Source organism: Crocuta crocuta, unplaced genomic scaffold (genome assembly GCF_008692635.1).
Source record: "Crocuta crocuta isolate KB4526 unplaced genomic scaffold, BGI_CrCroc_1.0 scaffold290, whole genome shotgun sequence".
In the NCBI taxonomy this organism is placed as follows: domain Eukaryota; kingdom Metazoa; phylum Chordata; class Mammalia; order Carnivora; family Hyaenidae; genus Crocuta; species Crocuta crocuta.
In genome coordinates this window covers 41,586-56,410 of record NW_027527429.1, presented here as the reverse complement: position 1 = coordinate 56,410, position 14,825 = coordinate 41,586, and the positions used below count along the sequence as shown (strand labels likewise).

At 61.2% G+C, this 14,825-nt stretch overlaps 1 protein-coding gene across 1 annotated transcript; it reads left to right on the top strand.

The window, feature by feature from the left end:
• Positions 1–6,503: 6,503 nt before the first annotated feature.
• RTP5 (receptor transporter protein 5 (putative)) lies at positions 6,504–10,193 on the top strand. Its single transcript, XM_077758576.1, has 2 exons — positions 6,504–6,692; positions 8,361–10,193. The coding sequence occupies exons 1-2, from the start codon at positions 6,541–6,543 to the stop codon at positions 9,868–9,870; spliced, it is 1,662 nt and encodes a 553-aa protein (XP_077614702.1). The 5' UTR covers positions 6,504–6,540; the 3' UTR covers positions 9,871–10,193.
• Positions 10,194–14,825: the final 4,632 nt, after the last annotated feature.

Genomic DNA, 14,825 nt, shown 5'->3' with positions numbered 1-14,825 from the left:
GTTAGGGCAGGGGGTAGGGGAGAGGCCGGGGTCAGGGGTCAGGGTTAGGGGAAGGGTTTAGGGGCAGGGGCTCCCTCGGCCAAGGGCTCACCCCTTCCCCCGGGCTGCAAGGCCACCTCACCAGGGCAGCCGAGGGTCTGCAGGATCCCACCTGAGACGCCTCCCCTCCAGTCCTGGGTCAGGGACTGGGGTCTCCCCTGCCCGGGTTTGCCCCCCGGCCTGGGGCCACACACCCAGCTTCAGGGGCTGCAGCCAGGCAGGGTCCAGGGTCCTTCCGCAGCGGCCCTGGGGTCATCTACCCCTCAGTGTCTTGAGGACACCCAGTACTGGGGGCTCAGCCTGTAACACAGCCCCCCTGGGGGGCAGGTGGTCCTGGGGGCCCAGGGACGTGGGGTCTGGAAGTGTGTCTGCTGGTTTCCTGGCCTGTGCTCTCATGTTGGCCGGTGACGAGTGGGGCGCGGGAACGGAAACTGCTGACTTGGCGGCGGGGTGCGTGGGTCTCGCAGCGGAGTGACAAGGCAGGGGCCACCTGGCAGCTGCGGCCGCTCCAGCGGCGCAAAGGCTCGCGGGGAAGGGAAGGCATTAAAGACACTGGTGGTGGAAAAAGAGCATCAGAGACGTGTCTGCAGGCGTTGGCAGCAGAGGAGGCTTCGGGGCTGAACAAAGGGCCACTCCCAGAGCCGCGGAGGCGGTGTGGCGGGCGGGGCCCTGCTGGCCAGGCTGGGCACGAGGCTTGTGGCCCGCCGGAAGCTGCCAGATGGTTTAGGAGCTGGCCTGGGGGACACCCCTCGTGGGCACCCCTCGTGGGCAGAGGTCGCCCTGCACACCTGCCTCGTGGCCTCCCCTCAGATGGCAGACATTCGGCCGGGGGCCGGGGACATGGGTCAGGTCAGGTTAAAGGCGGCCAGGCACCCAGCAAGGCTCCGGCCCTGTGGGCGGCTGTCCTGAGCCTCGCGCTGGGGGACATGATGCCCCGTGGGGCCTGGGGCTGGGGGGCCTGCCTGGTGGGGCGTTCTGGGGGGTTGCCCCTGGGGAGCCCCCTGCACCCCGCCACATGGGCTGTCATTCCAGCTGCAGGAACTTGGATGCACGTCTAGAGCAGGCCGCCAGAGCACGTAGGGGTGCATGGTGCCCCTCCTTGCCCTGCACCCTCTGTCCCCTCTCCGTCGCCTCCTTCCTCTTCCCTTCTAGCCTCCTACCCCTCCTTCCCACGGCTGGGGGGGCTGTGTGCAGGGCCCACCGGACAGGCTGAGGGGGGCACTTGGACCCTGGGGGGACTGGGTCGGCAGGGGCGATATGGAGGCAGAGGGGGACACAGAGACTGTGAAGGCCGGGAGCAGGGGGGTGGCCGGCCCAGGGGAGCCAGCGGAGGAGGCTGGGACAGGTGGCGGAGGGGACTGTTGGGGTGCTGTAGTCCCAAGGGGAGCTCCCCCCACCTGTCAGCACACTCTCCCCCAACACGTGCTGTCCCCCCCAAACACACTGTCCCTGTCACACACAATATCCCTGTCATACACACCCCATCCCGGTGTCCCCGTCACACACCCTGTTCCCGTCACACAGTGTCCCAGTCACAGTGTCCCCATCATACATAGTGTCTCCTTCACATACACTGTCCCTCTCACACACACTGTCCCTGTACACACAGTGTCCCCATCACACACACTGTCACCCTCACACACAGTGTCCCTGTCACACACACTGTCACCCTCACACACAGTGTCCCCATCACAGTGTTCCTGTCATATACTGTCCCTGTCACAGTGTCCCTGTGACACACAGTGTCCCCTTCCCTCACCATCTTTCATCAGGGACAGGACAGGCTCCCTGGTTGGCGGGAAGGGGAAGGTCAGGGTCTCCATCTCTCCCCTTCCGGCGTCCCCTGCTGGCTGGCCTTCCTCTCCCTGCCCGGTGTCCCTTCAGGTTTGGGAAGTCCCAGCCGGGTCCCAGGCGGGGCTGCCAGCTCCCTTCCCCCACCTCCGGACCCTCTCCAGTAGGCAGGCATCAGGGACGACCCAGGACCCCCAGGTCAGAGGTGTCCAGGGAAGAGGGGGCTCTGTGTGGTCACTGGGTGATCTAGATTCTCTTGCCGGCGCTGCGTGTGTGGCTCGGGCTCTCCTGAGGATGACATTTTGCACAAGTACCGTGTGTTGTCACACCCAGGATGCTGACACGGTGCAGCTTCCTCGTGGGGCGATCCTGGGTGTGATGGGCAGTGCTGCACTGCAGCCGAGGGACAGCCGTCACCCTGCACTCAGAGAGTGGGGGTGGGTCTGGGGTGTGGCCCTCTGGGACGGGCTCCACGTGGCAGGACCCGTCCGCATCCCTGTGCGTGCGTGTCTCGCACCCACCGCACTGTTCGGCCCTTCCCTGAGGAGGACGTGGCCTGTGCTGGGAGACCGCCAGGCTCCGTCCCGCACGGGCTGCCCACCGCGGGTCTGGGCACCGCGTGCCCACTGCCCTGCGGCTGCTCCTGCCCCACTGCCGCCGTGTGCTTCAGGGTCTGGTCCTGGGGGTGCCCCCCGCCCTGCGAGGAGAGGGGCTCTAGTTTCCAAGGTGCCCAGCGGTGACACCCAGCGTGTGCGGGCGGGCGGGGAGCCGGAACAGGAGCCAGCACGGTGGAAAGTGGGGGAGAGGGGATCCCCCCGCACTTTCCCGAGCCAGCGGCCCGGTCACAGGGAGGTTTCCATTTATGGTAAAACACAGGAAGAAGGATCATCCCGAAACCGCCTGTGAAGGAGGCTGGGGTGATGTCACCCAGCCTGGACGCAGGGCAGATTCACCACGACCTCTGAGGTTGGAACAGGAAATGGTTAATAGTGTTTGCAAATAAAAACTTTCTGTTCTATCCTGTTGTTGAAGCATTTCCCAGAAGTTAAAAAAGAGCACCTAATTTAGTTGCGCAATTTAAAAAAACCAAATTTTAAAAATTTGAATACAATACTACACCATTTACTACACTCAAGGATAAAGGGAGCCAGATGTTTGTTAAGGGAGCAGGGTCCCTAGAGATTTCCAAGTCCCCTTAACTTTCTCAACTTTCTAGAATGCTGTTCATTGTTTGAACGTGAACTTGTATCATACATTTCCAAATGTGCTTGTGTGTGTGTGTGTGTTGGTTCATGTGCAGCTGTGTGTGGTGTGTGCTCGCACACGTGTGTGATACATGTGTCATGTGCACACGTCCCTGACCTCTGTCGGTGGGCCCTGCTCAGGCTCCTTGCTGGCTGCCCACACCGTGGACGTGGACAAGGAAGGGGCCCCCTCCCCCACCCTGCAGGCACCTGCCTATTTCGATGGAGAAATGAAACCTGCTACTGTTTGAGGAAATCGCACTGTCAAACCAAACTAACAAGCCAGTTATTTTGTTTTCTTCACAAAATCACCATATGGCCGATTGGTTTTGGCAAATGCGCTCATAGCAAAGATGTCTGTGGCCAACGTGCCAGCCACATGGTGCGCGGCCTCGTTGGCTCCCATGCCCCTGGTCTGCCCCTTCATTGCCTGGTGTTAGTCTCTGCTCCTTGCAGGCCCCTGCCTGGCAGCAGCTGGGTGGACCCCAGAGCGAGAAACTTGGGGAGCGCTGGGAAGAGCCCGTCGGGGCAGACGCTGCCCCCTGCCTGCAGCCCAGGACGCCCGCCTGCCTGCGTGCCTGCGGCTGGGGGCTGTGCCGGCAGCCGAGTCTCTGGAGCTGTACGACTTCTGCTGAGGTTCAGAGGAAGGCAGGGCGAGCCCAGCGGGCTCACTGCCACCCGACTGTCTCTCAGCCCCTCTCCTCCCAGACACACAAGGTGGGGCCTGCCGATAGAGCAGCGTCCAGTCGGCCAGCTGGCCTCCAGCTCAGACTCCTTTGCGGTGCTGTCCCATCCCAAAACTGGTGCTTCTCTGGTCCAGCATCGCAGTGAGTGGCTTTGGGGGACCCTGCCCAGGCTATGCCCAGGCCAAGAGTGGGCAGATGTTCTGAGCTCTGAGATCCACCCCCTCAGGGCTCCCTGGAAGTCTGCTTTCAGACACGCCACCTGGGGGCCACCCCTGCCTTCCAGCCACCCTCTCCGAAAGCTGAAGGAGATGAGTGCCAGGCAGGTGGGTGTGAGCCAGAAAGAGAGGGTCCGTGGGGGAGAGGGGTGCACTGTCTCTGTCAGGCAGGGGCAGCAGCGTGGAAATGGTACCTGGTCGCCCCGGACAACACCTTCCCATCCTGGAGTCCTCGATGCCTCGGGGGTGGGGCCAGGCACAGAACAGCGGGCTCCGGGCAGAGGGTGGGGCAGGGGCCTCCTAGAGCCTGTCCTTGGAGGGACCCGTGTCCACGCAGGGGTGCGGGCCGGCCTCAGGGTCACGGCCCACCCCTCAGGAGTCATCAATGTGCACACACTCCGTCTTACCCATCACCCCTCTGCTAAAGAAGGGGGGGTGTTTGTGGCCAACTAGCTCCTTAGCTGCTGTGTGAGCAGCTTCTTCAGAGAGCTCGGTTTGTGGGTTTGGGGGGACAGATAACCAGGTATGTGGAGGTGGTTTCCCTGGGGTGGCCGCTGAGGCCTTTTGAGCAGGTTTAAGGAAGAGGTTTAGGGAAGTTTCTTAACCATAAAGATTATTTTTGAGTTGCAGTGGTCAGTCATGATACTGAAACTTTTCCCTGAACTCAGAGGCAGGTTGTAGTCTCTGGAGGTGAGGAAGCTGTGGCCGGCTCTGTGCCCAGATAGTACAGAGTAGTCCAGCGACCCGGACGGGCCCCGTGCAGAGGAAAAGCGCTGTGGGGACCAGGGCTACAGCCATCCCCTCGAACCTGTGCAGAATGTGGCCGGGACCCATGTGCCCACCTGCACACAGTGCAGCCCCAGCTGCATGTCAGTTAGAATTGCTGAGATTATCTGCGTGATAACCAAGAAAACCCAGAAACCAGCGCCCTAAGATAACAGCGGCATCTGGGCATGAACTTCTGCCGTGAATGATAAATCCAGAGGCCGGCAGCCCTGAAGTGACATGGTGACAGCAACTGTCAGATCCAGAGTGCTCCCTTTCTGCTTCTTCCGCACATGGCTCCATCGGAAAGTCACCTCATGGTCCAGGGGGGCTGCAGGAGTGCCGGTCATCATCTCTGCATCGATGAAGAGACGCCGGGGACAGTGGGAATGTGGGAGTAGGTCTTCCCCCAGCTAACTGGTCCTGTATTACGGAGCCTTCTCGGAAGTGTGTCCCAATAATTTCCTTGCCTTTGCTGCAAGGAGAAATGCAAAATACAATACAGACATCAACTATTGAGAAGCCGTTGAGAAGGGAGAAACTTGTTCTGTGCACAGGTCAGGGACACACGGAGTTCAGGCCACCACAAGGCATGAGGCTTACTCTACCCTCTGAGGGTGTTGGCTCAAGTCACACGGTGGGGCTTCTCGGGCCACCCACAATGCAACGGGACCAGAGGGCAGCATCGGAACTCCGAGGGCTGGGAAGAGAGGGTTGAAACGGCACACTCACAGTGGGGGCGGAGAGCAGGGACCAGCGAGAGGCTGGCGGTCCGAGTGGGGGAGGCCCAGGGACCGGGGACAGGCTGGTGGGAAAGGCCCACAGAGCCTGCTCACCGCAGGGGCAGAAGTGGTCCTGAGGATGGATGTCTGGCTGGTGCTGTGACCCTCATCTGGGGGCCACAGCGCACACAGCACGTCCGTGTGCACGAAGGCGGCTTGGATGGGTGATGCTCCCATCTGCCCGGGCAGAGGGTGGAGGCCCAGACACACGCGCACAGTGCGTGTCCCGCAGGCCCCCCCGTGACAGAAAGCTCAAAGTGGCCCAAGGAAACGTCTCAGGTGGCAGAGCCGCACAGGGTCCCCAGCCTGGCTGGCGGAGCCTCTGCGGGAGGAGCGCGCATAGAGTTTGGGAGGTGCCACGCTAGGTTTTATAACAGCTTGTGAAGCATTACATTTCAGCCACTTTTTACCTACATGTTTTACGTTTCTAGCCAGTAAAAGTTTGAAAAAAGAAACCATGGGAAAATTTACAACGATACATGTTCCATAAAGTTCCTCACAGCCTTGCTTCTGATGGCAAAGAATGAGCCCGGGCAGGGTGGGGCCGGGGCTCGCAATCGGAGCGCAACCACGAGAGTCCTGCGTTTACACCAGGAGGAGTATGGACCGCCGGCTGCCATATGTCGTGGAGTAAAGAGGCCATGCTGCTCGATGATATGTTTAGTATGATTTCCTGTTCATGAAAAATAGATACGAAAATTGACACATGTGTGCGCATGGACACGCGTGAGCGTCAGCACCACAGGGATGATGTACGATTTCATTGTGTTGTGTTTTTTTCCCGTTTATCTGTCTGTTTCTAGTTTTTCTGAAATGAAAATTTATTGCTGCGTAATAAAAAATGTTCAAGAGGACAAGAAAAAAGGCCTGTTTCTCATTCCTCAGACACAGACCCGGTTGCCATGGAGACTGGCCGGCTGTCAGGACAGCGATTGGCTGGTGAGGGTGCGGGCTGTGGGCTCCCGGGGCTTCCTCGGAGCGTGAGCCGGCAGACTGCACTGCGGAGACTGGCGCCAGCATGGAGGGGGTGGACGTGTGGGCCAGCACCTTGGCCCAGCTGATGGCCAAGAGGAAACCCCAGGACACCTGGGAGCTGCTGCCTGAGGAGAACCTGGCGTCGGGGCACATGGAGAGCGGCGGTTTTCAGTACCGGCTAAGGGGGCTTTCCAGGTGCGCTGAGGGCGGGGCTTCCTGTGGGTGCTGGGGGGTAAAGGGCAGAAGCGGTGTAGGCATCGCCCTTGGTCGGCTCTGAGTCCAGAGGCTGGGCCGGCTGCGGCCCTGGCCCTGTGGGCAGGGGAGAGGGGCACGCATCCAGCCTGCTCTTGGCCCCAACAGGTAGGTGCATCCGGAGCGCGTCCTCCCTTCCAGGCAGTGGGGGTGCTGGGGGACAGCCTCTGTTCCGTCACTTTCAGTGCCGGCATGCTGGGCAGTCCTGGCCACCCCAGTCGGGGCCCTGCAGATGGGGGTGATGCTGGTGGTGTGACGCGGCCACCTACGCGTGGAAGGCGTATTTGGTCACTGCAGCGTCTCCTGGTTTCCACGGCAGCACTGATAGGTGGCTGTGGTCACACCCCTCCCTGCAAAGGGGCCTGAAAGATAGGAGACGGAGTTGTGGCCATGACCGAAGGGGCCGAGGTGGGGGGGCTGTGTCCGGCCAGGGCTGCGGACCAAGCAGGGGCCAGGCCGGGAGCCCAGTGTTGTGGGGGTCAGGGTGCCAACCCCACTCCTTGTCATGATGATGGCAGTGGGGATGGGCCAGGCCTGCAGGGGCGGGGTTCAGTGGGAGAGGGGGCTTCTCAGCTCACCAGTTGGACTCTGTGGCCAGCCACGCTTTGACACAGCATCTGGAAGCCCTGGGGCCAGGTGTCTGGTGGCCAGCTGGCTCTCTATGGTGTTGGACGTTACTGTCCCATGGCCACGCGGAAGACGCCTTCAACTGGTGGTTGAGGGTCACAGACACCATTTAGTTGGTTTTCAGCTTCTGTGCAGAGATACCAGCATGGTCACATAGCACAGCCCCACATCCTACAGCATAGCAGCGCTGGCCACGTGCCCTTGACGTGCGTGATGATTCCACTGAAATGAAGTTGGAAGTGTGGGTGCTCCCCAGCCACCTGTGGCTGTGGGCTGCCGTGGCCCGTGCTCACGTAGCCCATCCTCACCAGCGACTGCGCTGCCTGGGAGATGCTCTGTGTGTGGTCACTCGTCGGGGACCTGAGGATCTGGGAGAGGGGGCCCACCTGCCTGGCCCTGGGGCATGTGGCCGGAGAGACCCCAGACCAGCACCTTCCTCAGCCCCGGGAGGGCTGGTGCCCAGCTTTCCTGATCATGTGTTTAGAGCCAGACTGGACCAGTCCAAGGGGCTCCCTCCCTGTCCTGCTGGGAGCCCCCAGCCCCTCCCAGCTCTCCAGAGATCCCCCCACCCCGACTTTATTTCCTTGTCACCTCCTCTCCTCTGGGATGGGGCTCTTCCCTTCAAGGCCTCCCCACATTTCTATACACAGCTGAGCCAGAGCAGATGCTCCCCCTCACCACCACCAGGTGCCAAGAAGGGTACTCCCCCCACCCCCAGCGGGTGCCCACAGGGCTGCTTTGCTCCTGGTGACATGTCCTCAGGGCAGCTGAGCCTGAGTCTGACACAGAAACGCAGCAGAACAGGGAACGCAGCTCAGGGCTGTCAGGCTGGGCTCCACCCCTGAGTCGGTGTTTAGTTTTCAGGCCAGACTGATGGAAAGAAGTCTGCTTTTTGGCTTTTCAGAGTATGGGCTGCAGGCAAGGGGTGGGCGCCGCCTGGTGTCCCTTCGCAGAAGGGGCTCAGGGCGTGTCCCTGTCCTGCAGGCTCCAGTGCGGCCGCTGCCAGTGGGGCTGGTCCTCGGCTCACGTGCACATCCTCTTCCACGTGTGGTTCGACGAGGCCAGCCGGCTGGGGCTGGTGAAGATGCGGCTCTGGGGCCAGCGCTGCAGGCTGTGTCCGCCCGGCTCGCAGGGGGCCTGCCAGGCGAGTCTCCTCAACGTCCGGCTCTTCCTCAACAAGCTAGTCCTGTTCATCCTGCAGAAGTGCTACGGGGAGAGCGTCAGCGCAGACCAGTGCCCCGAGATCTGCTTCGGCGAGCGCTGTGAGGCCTGTGACCTGGGGGTCTGCTTCTTCCAGAAGCCCCCGGACCCGGCCTGGGGCCCCGAGGTCAAGAGCCCCAGCACCATCAAGGGCAGGTACACCTTGTACGGGGGTGAGGGTCCGGCCACCGCGGCCGCCGGCCGGCAGCTGCTCACCCTTGGCAGCGGGCCGGTGGTGGACCGCGCCCGGGGCTACACCCCCAACTCCATCAGCATCCCCCTCTCCGTGTCCGACTTCATCAGGAACCCCATTTCCGAGAGCAGCAACTTCTTCAACCAAGATGACGACATAGTCACGGTCCCTTTCTCCCTTGTGGATGCGGGAGGGGGCAGGGGGCCCGGCGCTGATGCCAAGGGTGGTGTTGGCCCCCGGGGGGGCCCCCTCCCAGAGGCAGACCCCCGTGGGCCGCTTGTCATTGGCAAGGGCTCCATCCACCTGCCCACCAGTCCCACCTCCACGCCCAAGGGCAGAGGCCTCCCGGTGAGCATCAGGTGCCCCGTCTTCCACGGCCGCGGCCTCCTCCTCAACAGCACCAAGCCCTTCCAGCTCAAAGGCTTCATCTTCAAAGGCCGGGGCTCCATCCCCCGCCCCACTGACACCAACCTGGGCCAGGGCGCCGGCCCCTGCGACAGCGGCCCCCGCGCGGCTGGGCGCAGCCCGACGCCGGTGTCCTACATCATCGGCCTCACGGATGACGGAGAGGGCTCCGTCACCTTCCCCACGTCTTTGGCCGACATCATCATACAGGAGGACTCCTTCCCCTTCATCGACGGCTCTGTCACCTTCCCCTTCATCTTTACTGACGAAGGCAAAGGCAAGGGTGCTTCCACCAGCATCACCCGAGGCAAAGAGAAGGAGGGCGGGGGCCACGGTCCCGCTGTCGCAGGCCGGGAGCCCCTGCAGGGGCCCCATGCCCGCAAGCCTGTCACCATCAGCGAGGGCTCCGTCACCATCCCCTTCTCCGTCTTCAACATCATAAAGCACTTGGGCTCTGGCTCCGGCTCAGGCGCCTCCCCGAGGAGTGGCCTGGCCCCCCGCGGCCCGCACCAGAAGAGGAGGCGGCCGCCGGCCAGGCTGGGCAGGCCCTGCTCCGAGCCCGGCTGGGAGGAGGACCCGTGCTGTGAGGACAGCTGCTGCAGGCCCCGCTTCGACCCCTACGAGGAAGTGTGGATCTGGGTGTCCATGACCGTCTGCATCCTGTGGATTATGTACCTGTACAAGTTCAGCCCCTGACGGCCAGGGTGAGGCCGACAACCCCCCTCGGCTCCCCCCGCCCCGTGCCCCTCCAGCAGGGCCACCCAGGGCCGCAGAGCAACGGGACCCCCGCCCGCACCCCCAGGCTCCTGACCCCCACCCTGCCCTCCCTGAGCCAAGGCCTCTGAGGGCTGTCCACATCCTCCTCTCCGCTTCACGCTTCTGTGTGTGTTCTGTCCTTGACGTGAGTCGTGGCTTCGTGGATGTCCACACCATGATTGTCTGCCAAGCTGCCCACATGTGCTCTAGGCGCTTGTCTGTGTGAGTGTTACAATCCAATAAAATAAAAGTTAAAAGGAAAACCCCCCACACTGCTCGTGGCTGCGTGGGAGCCAGCACCCAGGAGTGGGTTTCGAGGCGGGAGGGTGTGGTGGGCACGCCCCTGCAGGGGCCAGGTGGGGCCCAGCACCTTCTCCCCTGACGGCTTTGGGACTCCTGGCCAGGTGTGCTGGGGCGGGTCACCCACACCAGTCCGCCCCCTGGGCACAGGGCCGTGGCCGCGCACAAGCCAAGTTCCTGTGTGGACCCCCGGGACTCTGCCGGAGCGGGTCACCTGCCACACTCCCCCCGCTCTGGGGAAAGACGAAAGTCCCCTTGAGCTGTGGCCGGTGATCCCCCAGAAGGCATCTGTACTGAAGGTGCCCCCGGCCCCGCCCCCTGCCCCAGCACCCTGTACGTGACGGCACTGCTGTGGTGGGAGAAGGGCTGTCCCCACCAGAACCCCCGCCAGCCACACTCTGGATTCCCATCTTCAGGCCACAGGCCCGCGTCTAAGGGGCAGGGGCATTGGGCTGCGAGGTCCCCAGCCAGGTGGGGGCGTGAGCACCGTGCCAGGCCCCCATGCCATCCTTCTCTAGGCAGGGCCCAGGGCCCCAGGAGGGTGGGGGGTTGTCTACAGGTCTGAGACTTGGGAAGCCGGGGATGAGAGGGTCTGGGGAAGCCTTGCCTTGTGTGTGGGGGATGAGTGTATGGAAACCTTGGTCCAGGGCTCTGCCCAGTTGCCCTCTGGCCAGACCCGGATCCCACAGGTGTGTGTGTGGGGAGGCACAGGGAGAGGGGGCGCTCCTGCACCGACACTGTTGGCTGGGACGGAGGATGTGCAGGTGAGGCTTCAAATACCAGCAAGCCTGGAAGGTTCCACGCTGCACTGAAGGCCAAGCCTGTATAGGACACTAGGTCTGCAGCCGTCAGCCAGCCTGAACAGGAGCCAGGGCAGACCGAAACACAGACCCTCCAAGTCCCTGTCTACACCGGGTGAGACCCTCACTGGAAGGGCAGGACCCAGCTCAGGGTGCTGTCTACACCAGGAGAGAGTGTCCCATCTACACTGGGTGTGCAGACCTGCCTGGGTATCTGATTAGGGAGGCCCGCCACCGGCCAGCTCCCTTCCCGTCCCCACACAGGAGTCCTTGACCAGCTCCCTGGCCTCCTTGGAAATGGGTGTTTGGGGGGTAGCAGTGCCCACGTGGGGCCTGCAGCTGGACTTTCTCCAGGGACATTCTGTCCACAGTCTCGGGGGCCCCAGGGCCGGATGAGACCCTGTCCCGGTCAGCGTCCCTTCGGGACAGCTGCTGGAAACCCTCCTGCCCCACGAGTGTGGTGGTGGGGAGCCCCGCTGTGGCTTCTCTCAGCTCAGGGACCCTGCCCACCAGGGCCGCCCTGGGGGGGAGCTTAACTTCTGACTGGGGTCTCTTCTGACTGAGGGATGGAAGCCAGTCCCGCCCCATCCCACCAAGGGAGCCCTGGTGGGGGTAAGGAGGTGAGGGTCTGCCTGCGCTGGGCCCTCTCCACCCCCGTCCCCTCCTCCATCCCCNCTGTTTATTTTTTTTAATTTTATTAAAAATTTTTAATGTTTATTTACTTTTGAGACAAGGAGAGAGACAGAGTGTGAGCGGGAAAGGGGCAGAGGGAGAGGGAGACAGAACCCGAAGCAGGCTCCAGGCTCTGGGCTGTCAGCACAGAGCCCCACGTGGGGCTTGAAACCAAAAAACGGTGAGATCATGACCTGAGCTCAACCGACTGAGCCACCCAGGCGCCCCTGATGGCAGCTGTTTAATTGTTTCTGTTTAATCAGATGGTTTTGTTAAAACCCAGGAAACTCCATCTATCATCGACATCATTAACATTGGTCTTTATGAATAGCTAAATTTCATTAAATCGTTAATAATTAATTCATTAAGAATTAAGTTTCATTAATAAGACAGAGAGCAAATGCACTGTGTGCACTTGCTCTGTGACAGATGGGCACCTGGGCACTCCAGCTCCTGCCTGTTCACCTTCATAACCACGGGAGACTGCAGGCTCACAGACACCAGCTAAAATGCCAAGGGCAAACCTGGGGTTCAAATCTAGGACAGCCCACACCTGAGTCTGTACCTGAGGTCACACCTGAGCCCACGCCTGAACTCTTTCCTGACTCACACCTGACCCATACCTGACCCACACCTGAGCATACACCTGCATCCACACCTGAGCTCACACCTGACTCATACCTGACCCACACCTGAGCACACACCTGAATCCGCACCGGAGCCCGCACCTGGCCCACACCTCAGCTCACACCTGACCCACACCTGAATCTGCACCTGAGCCTGCACCTGAGTTCACAACTGACCCACACCTGAGCTCACACTTGAGTCTGCATCTGAGCTCACACCTGACCCACACCTGAGCCCACACCTGACCCACACCTGCGCTCACACTTGGCCCACACCTGAGCTCACACCTGGCCCACACCTGAATCTGCACCTGAATTTACACCTGAGCCTGTTCCTGACCCTGTACTTGAGCCTGTACCCAATTCCACACCTGTCTCTTGTACAGCATGAATGACCAGGTTGGGCCTAATTCAGTATGATGTAGCAATAACTATTTTTGGGAACTTAATCGATAATAGAGACACTGAATACTGCGAAGAGAATCTAAGGCAGACACATTTTAAATGCAAGTACTGTTAGTTCAGCCAGAGCTAGGGGGTCTCAAAGTGTGAACAATTTCCTGATTTTTGGTAAATGTTCTAGTGAAGGAATGAGTCACACTTCCTGCGTGCCCGGGAGTAAGCACACAGTGACATGAGCTTCTCAAGCTGGGGGAGGAGCAAGGGTGTGTGCGGAGGGGATGTGAAGGAGACGCAGGGGGGGTGCACCAGGGAGACCCGGTTAGTCCCTGCCCTGCGCTGGGACACAGGCGGTGGGTGGGCACTTTCCCAGACCCTCTTCCTGCGAGCAGCCCCAGCACCATCAGCCCCAGCACAGCCTGCCCCGTGGCTTCCTGCAGGTACCAGGTGCCCTTGCCTGAGGCCCTGAGTAGGCGGCTGGGACCCCACTCTGCAAACTGTATCAGCTGGAATCCTGATTTTGAACTGTCCCATCTGAAATGCTTTTCTACCTTCTTTCCTCTGAGTTGAAAAGTCAGAGGATACTTTGTTGATTTTGATTAGAAAACACATCTATCCTATAGTCCAGCTGTTCTCATCAGCAAGTGTAGTCTGGCATTGCTTTCCAGAAATTTTTGGAAGTTTCTACCATTGTAATCACAAAGGGGCTAGGTGAATGTGTGGTGAGAGCCAGGGCGTAGGTCTCCCTCCCAGCACCAGGGATGGGGTGGGCCTGCTGCCCACAAGAACCACACACTTAGCGCTTGTGTTCCAAACCGCCCCCTCCATTTTCACTAGGAAAGTGATAGGAAACATTCTAAGTCCCAGAAACGCAGGGTTCAGGAACTGCTCCTTCTCCCTGATTCCCGGTGGCACCGGGGCGTCCGGTCTATGCCTCCCTGCAGTATTATGATCCTTAGATCACGACGAAACGGGATTTTCTGTGGTCTTTCAAAGTCAATATAATTCTATACGGAACACGATTTATGTGAGGAACAGCTGATCCCCCCGCTGCGGGCTCCGCTATCCCCCCTCCCTCCCTGGGAGGCTCCACTATACCCCCCACCCCTGGAGGGCTCTGCTGTCCGCCCCCTATCCCGCGGGGTCCACTATCCACCCTCCCCCCACACCCCCGCGGGCTCCGCTGCCTCTGTTATTCTGCCTGCGTGGGATTCTGACTTCTCCTTGACGACCAAGGACCCACCCCCCCCCCCGCCCCCGTGCTGTGCCCGGCAGCAGGGCAGGGACACAAAGGTGGCATTATGCTTCTTTCTTTTAAACTCGAGAAGAACATTATGAAAGTGACACACGCTTATTGTAGAAAAAGAGGAGAGCAGAGACGTGTCTGGAGGGAATTAGCATGGCGACCCCTCCGTCCTGTCCAGAGCCCCCTCATCCTTGCTTCTGTGTCTTCCCGCTGCTCAGGGATGCGGGGACGGCTGAGCCGAGCACTATTCCCTCCCCGCCGCCAGGAGCCCACCTGGGGGGAGCAGGTGACAGCCACGTGTGACCCCACGGGTGGGCTCATTTCCTTCCTGGGTGTGCCGGGGAGCGGGTGCTGCCCTCCGTCAGGCTCCCGGAGGTTGGCCTCCCTTCCTGCGAGGAGGGGCTTTATCCACGTGACCCTGGCGGGACAGCAGGGGCCAAAGGAGCCTGGGTCCAGGGGACGGGCGGCAGCAAGCCCGAGTCTTCCTGAGAGGCTGAGGGCGGGCCGAACTGAGGGCAGGCTGGGCGGGGCCAGGCTGGGAGGGGGCCAGGNCGGGCTGGGCGGGGCCAGGCTGGGAGGGGTGGCCCAGGCTGAGGGCAGGCTGGGCGGGGCCAGGCTGAGGGCAGGCTGTGCTGGGCGGGGACAAACTGATGGGGCCTGGGAGCCAGGACCAGCCCAGGTGTGAGGAGTGCCTTTGTGATGCTGCTTTCCGGAGCCCTGGCTCTGACTCCTTGGCCTGCTTGTGGATAAGGTCCCGACTGGTCTGTGGGTGTCACAGGCCTGGCTCCGTGAGCCAGCCGGAGCGCAGAAAGGCATCAGGTCACTCAGAGGGTCCGTGAACGCCTCATGAGG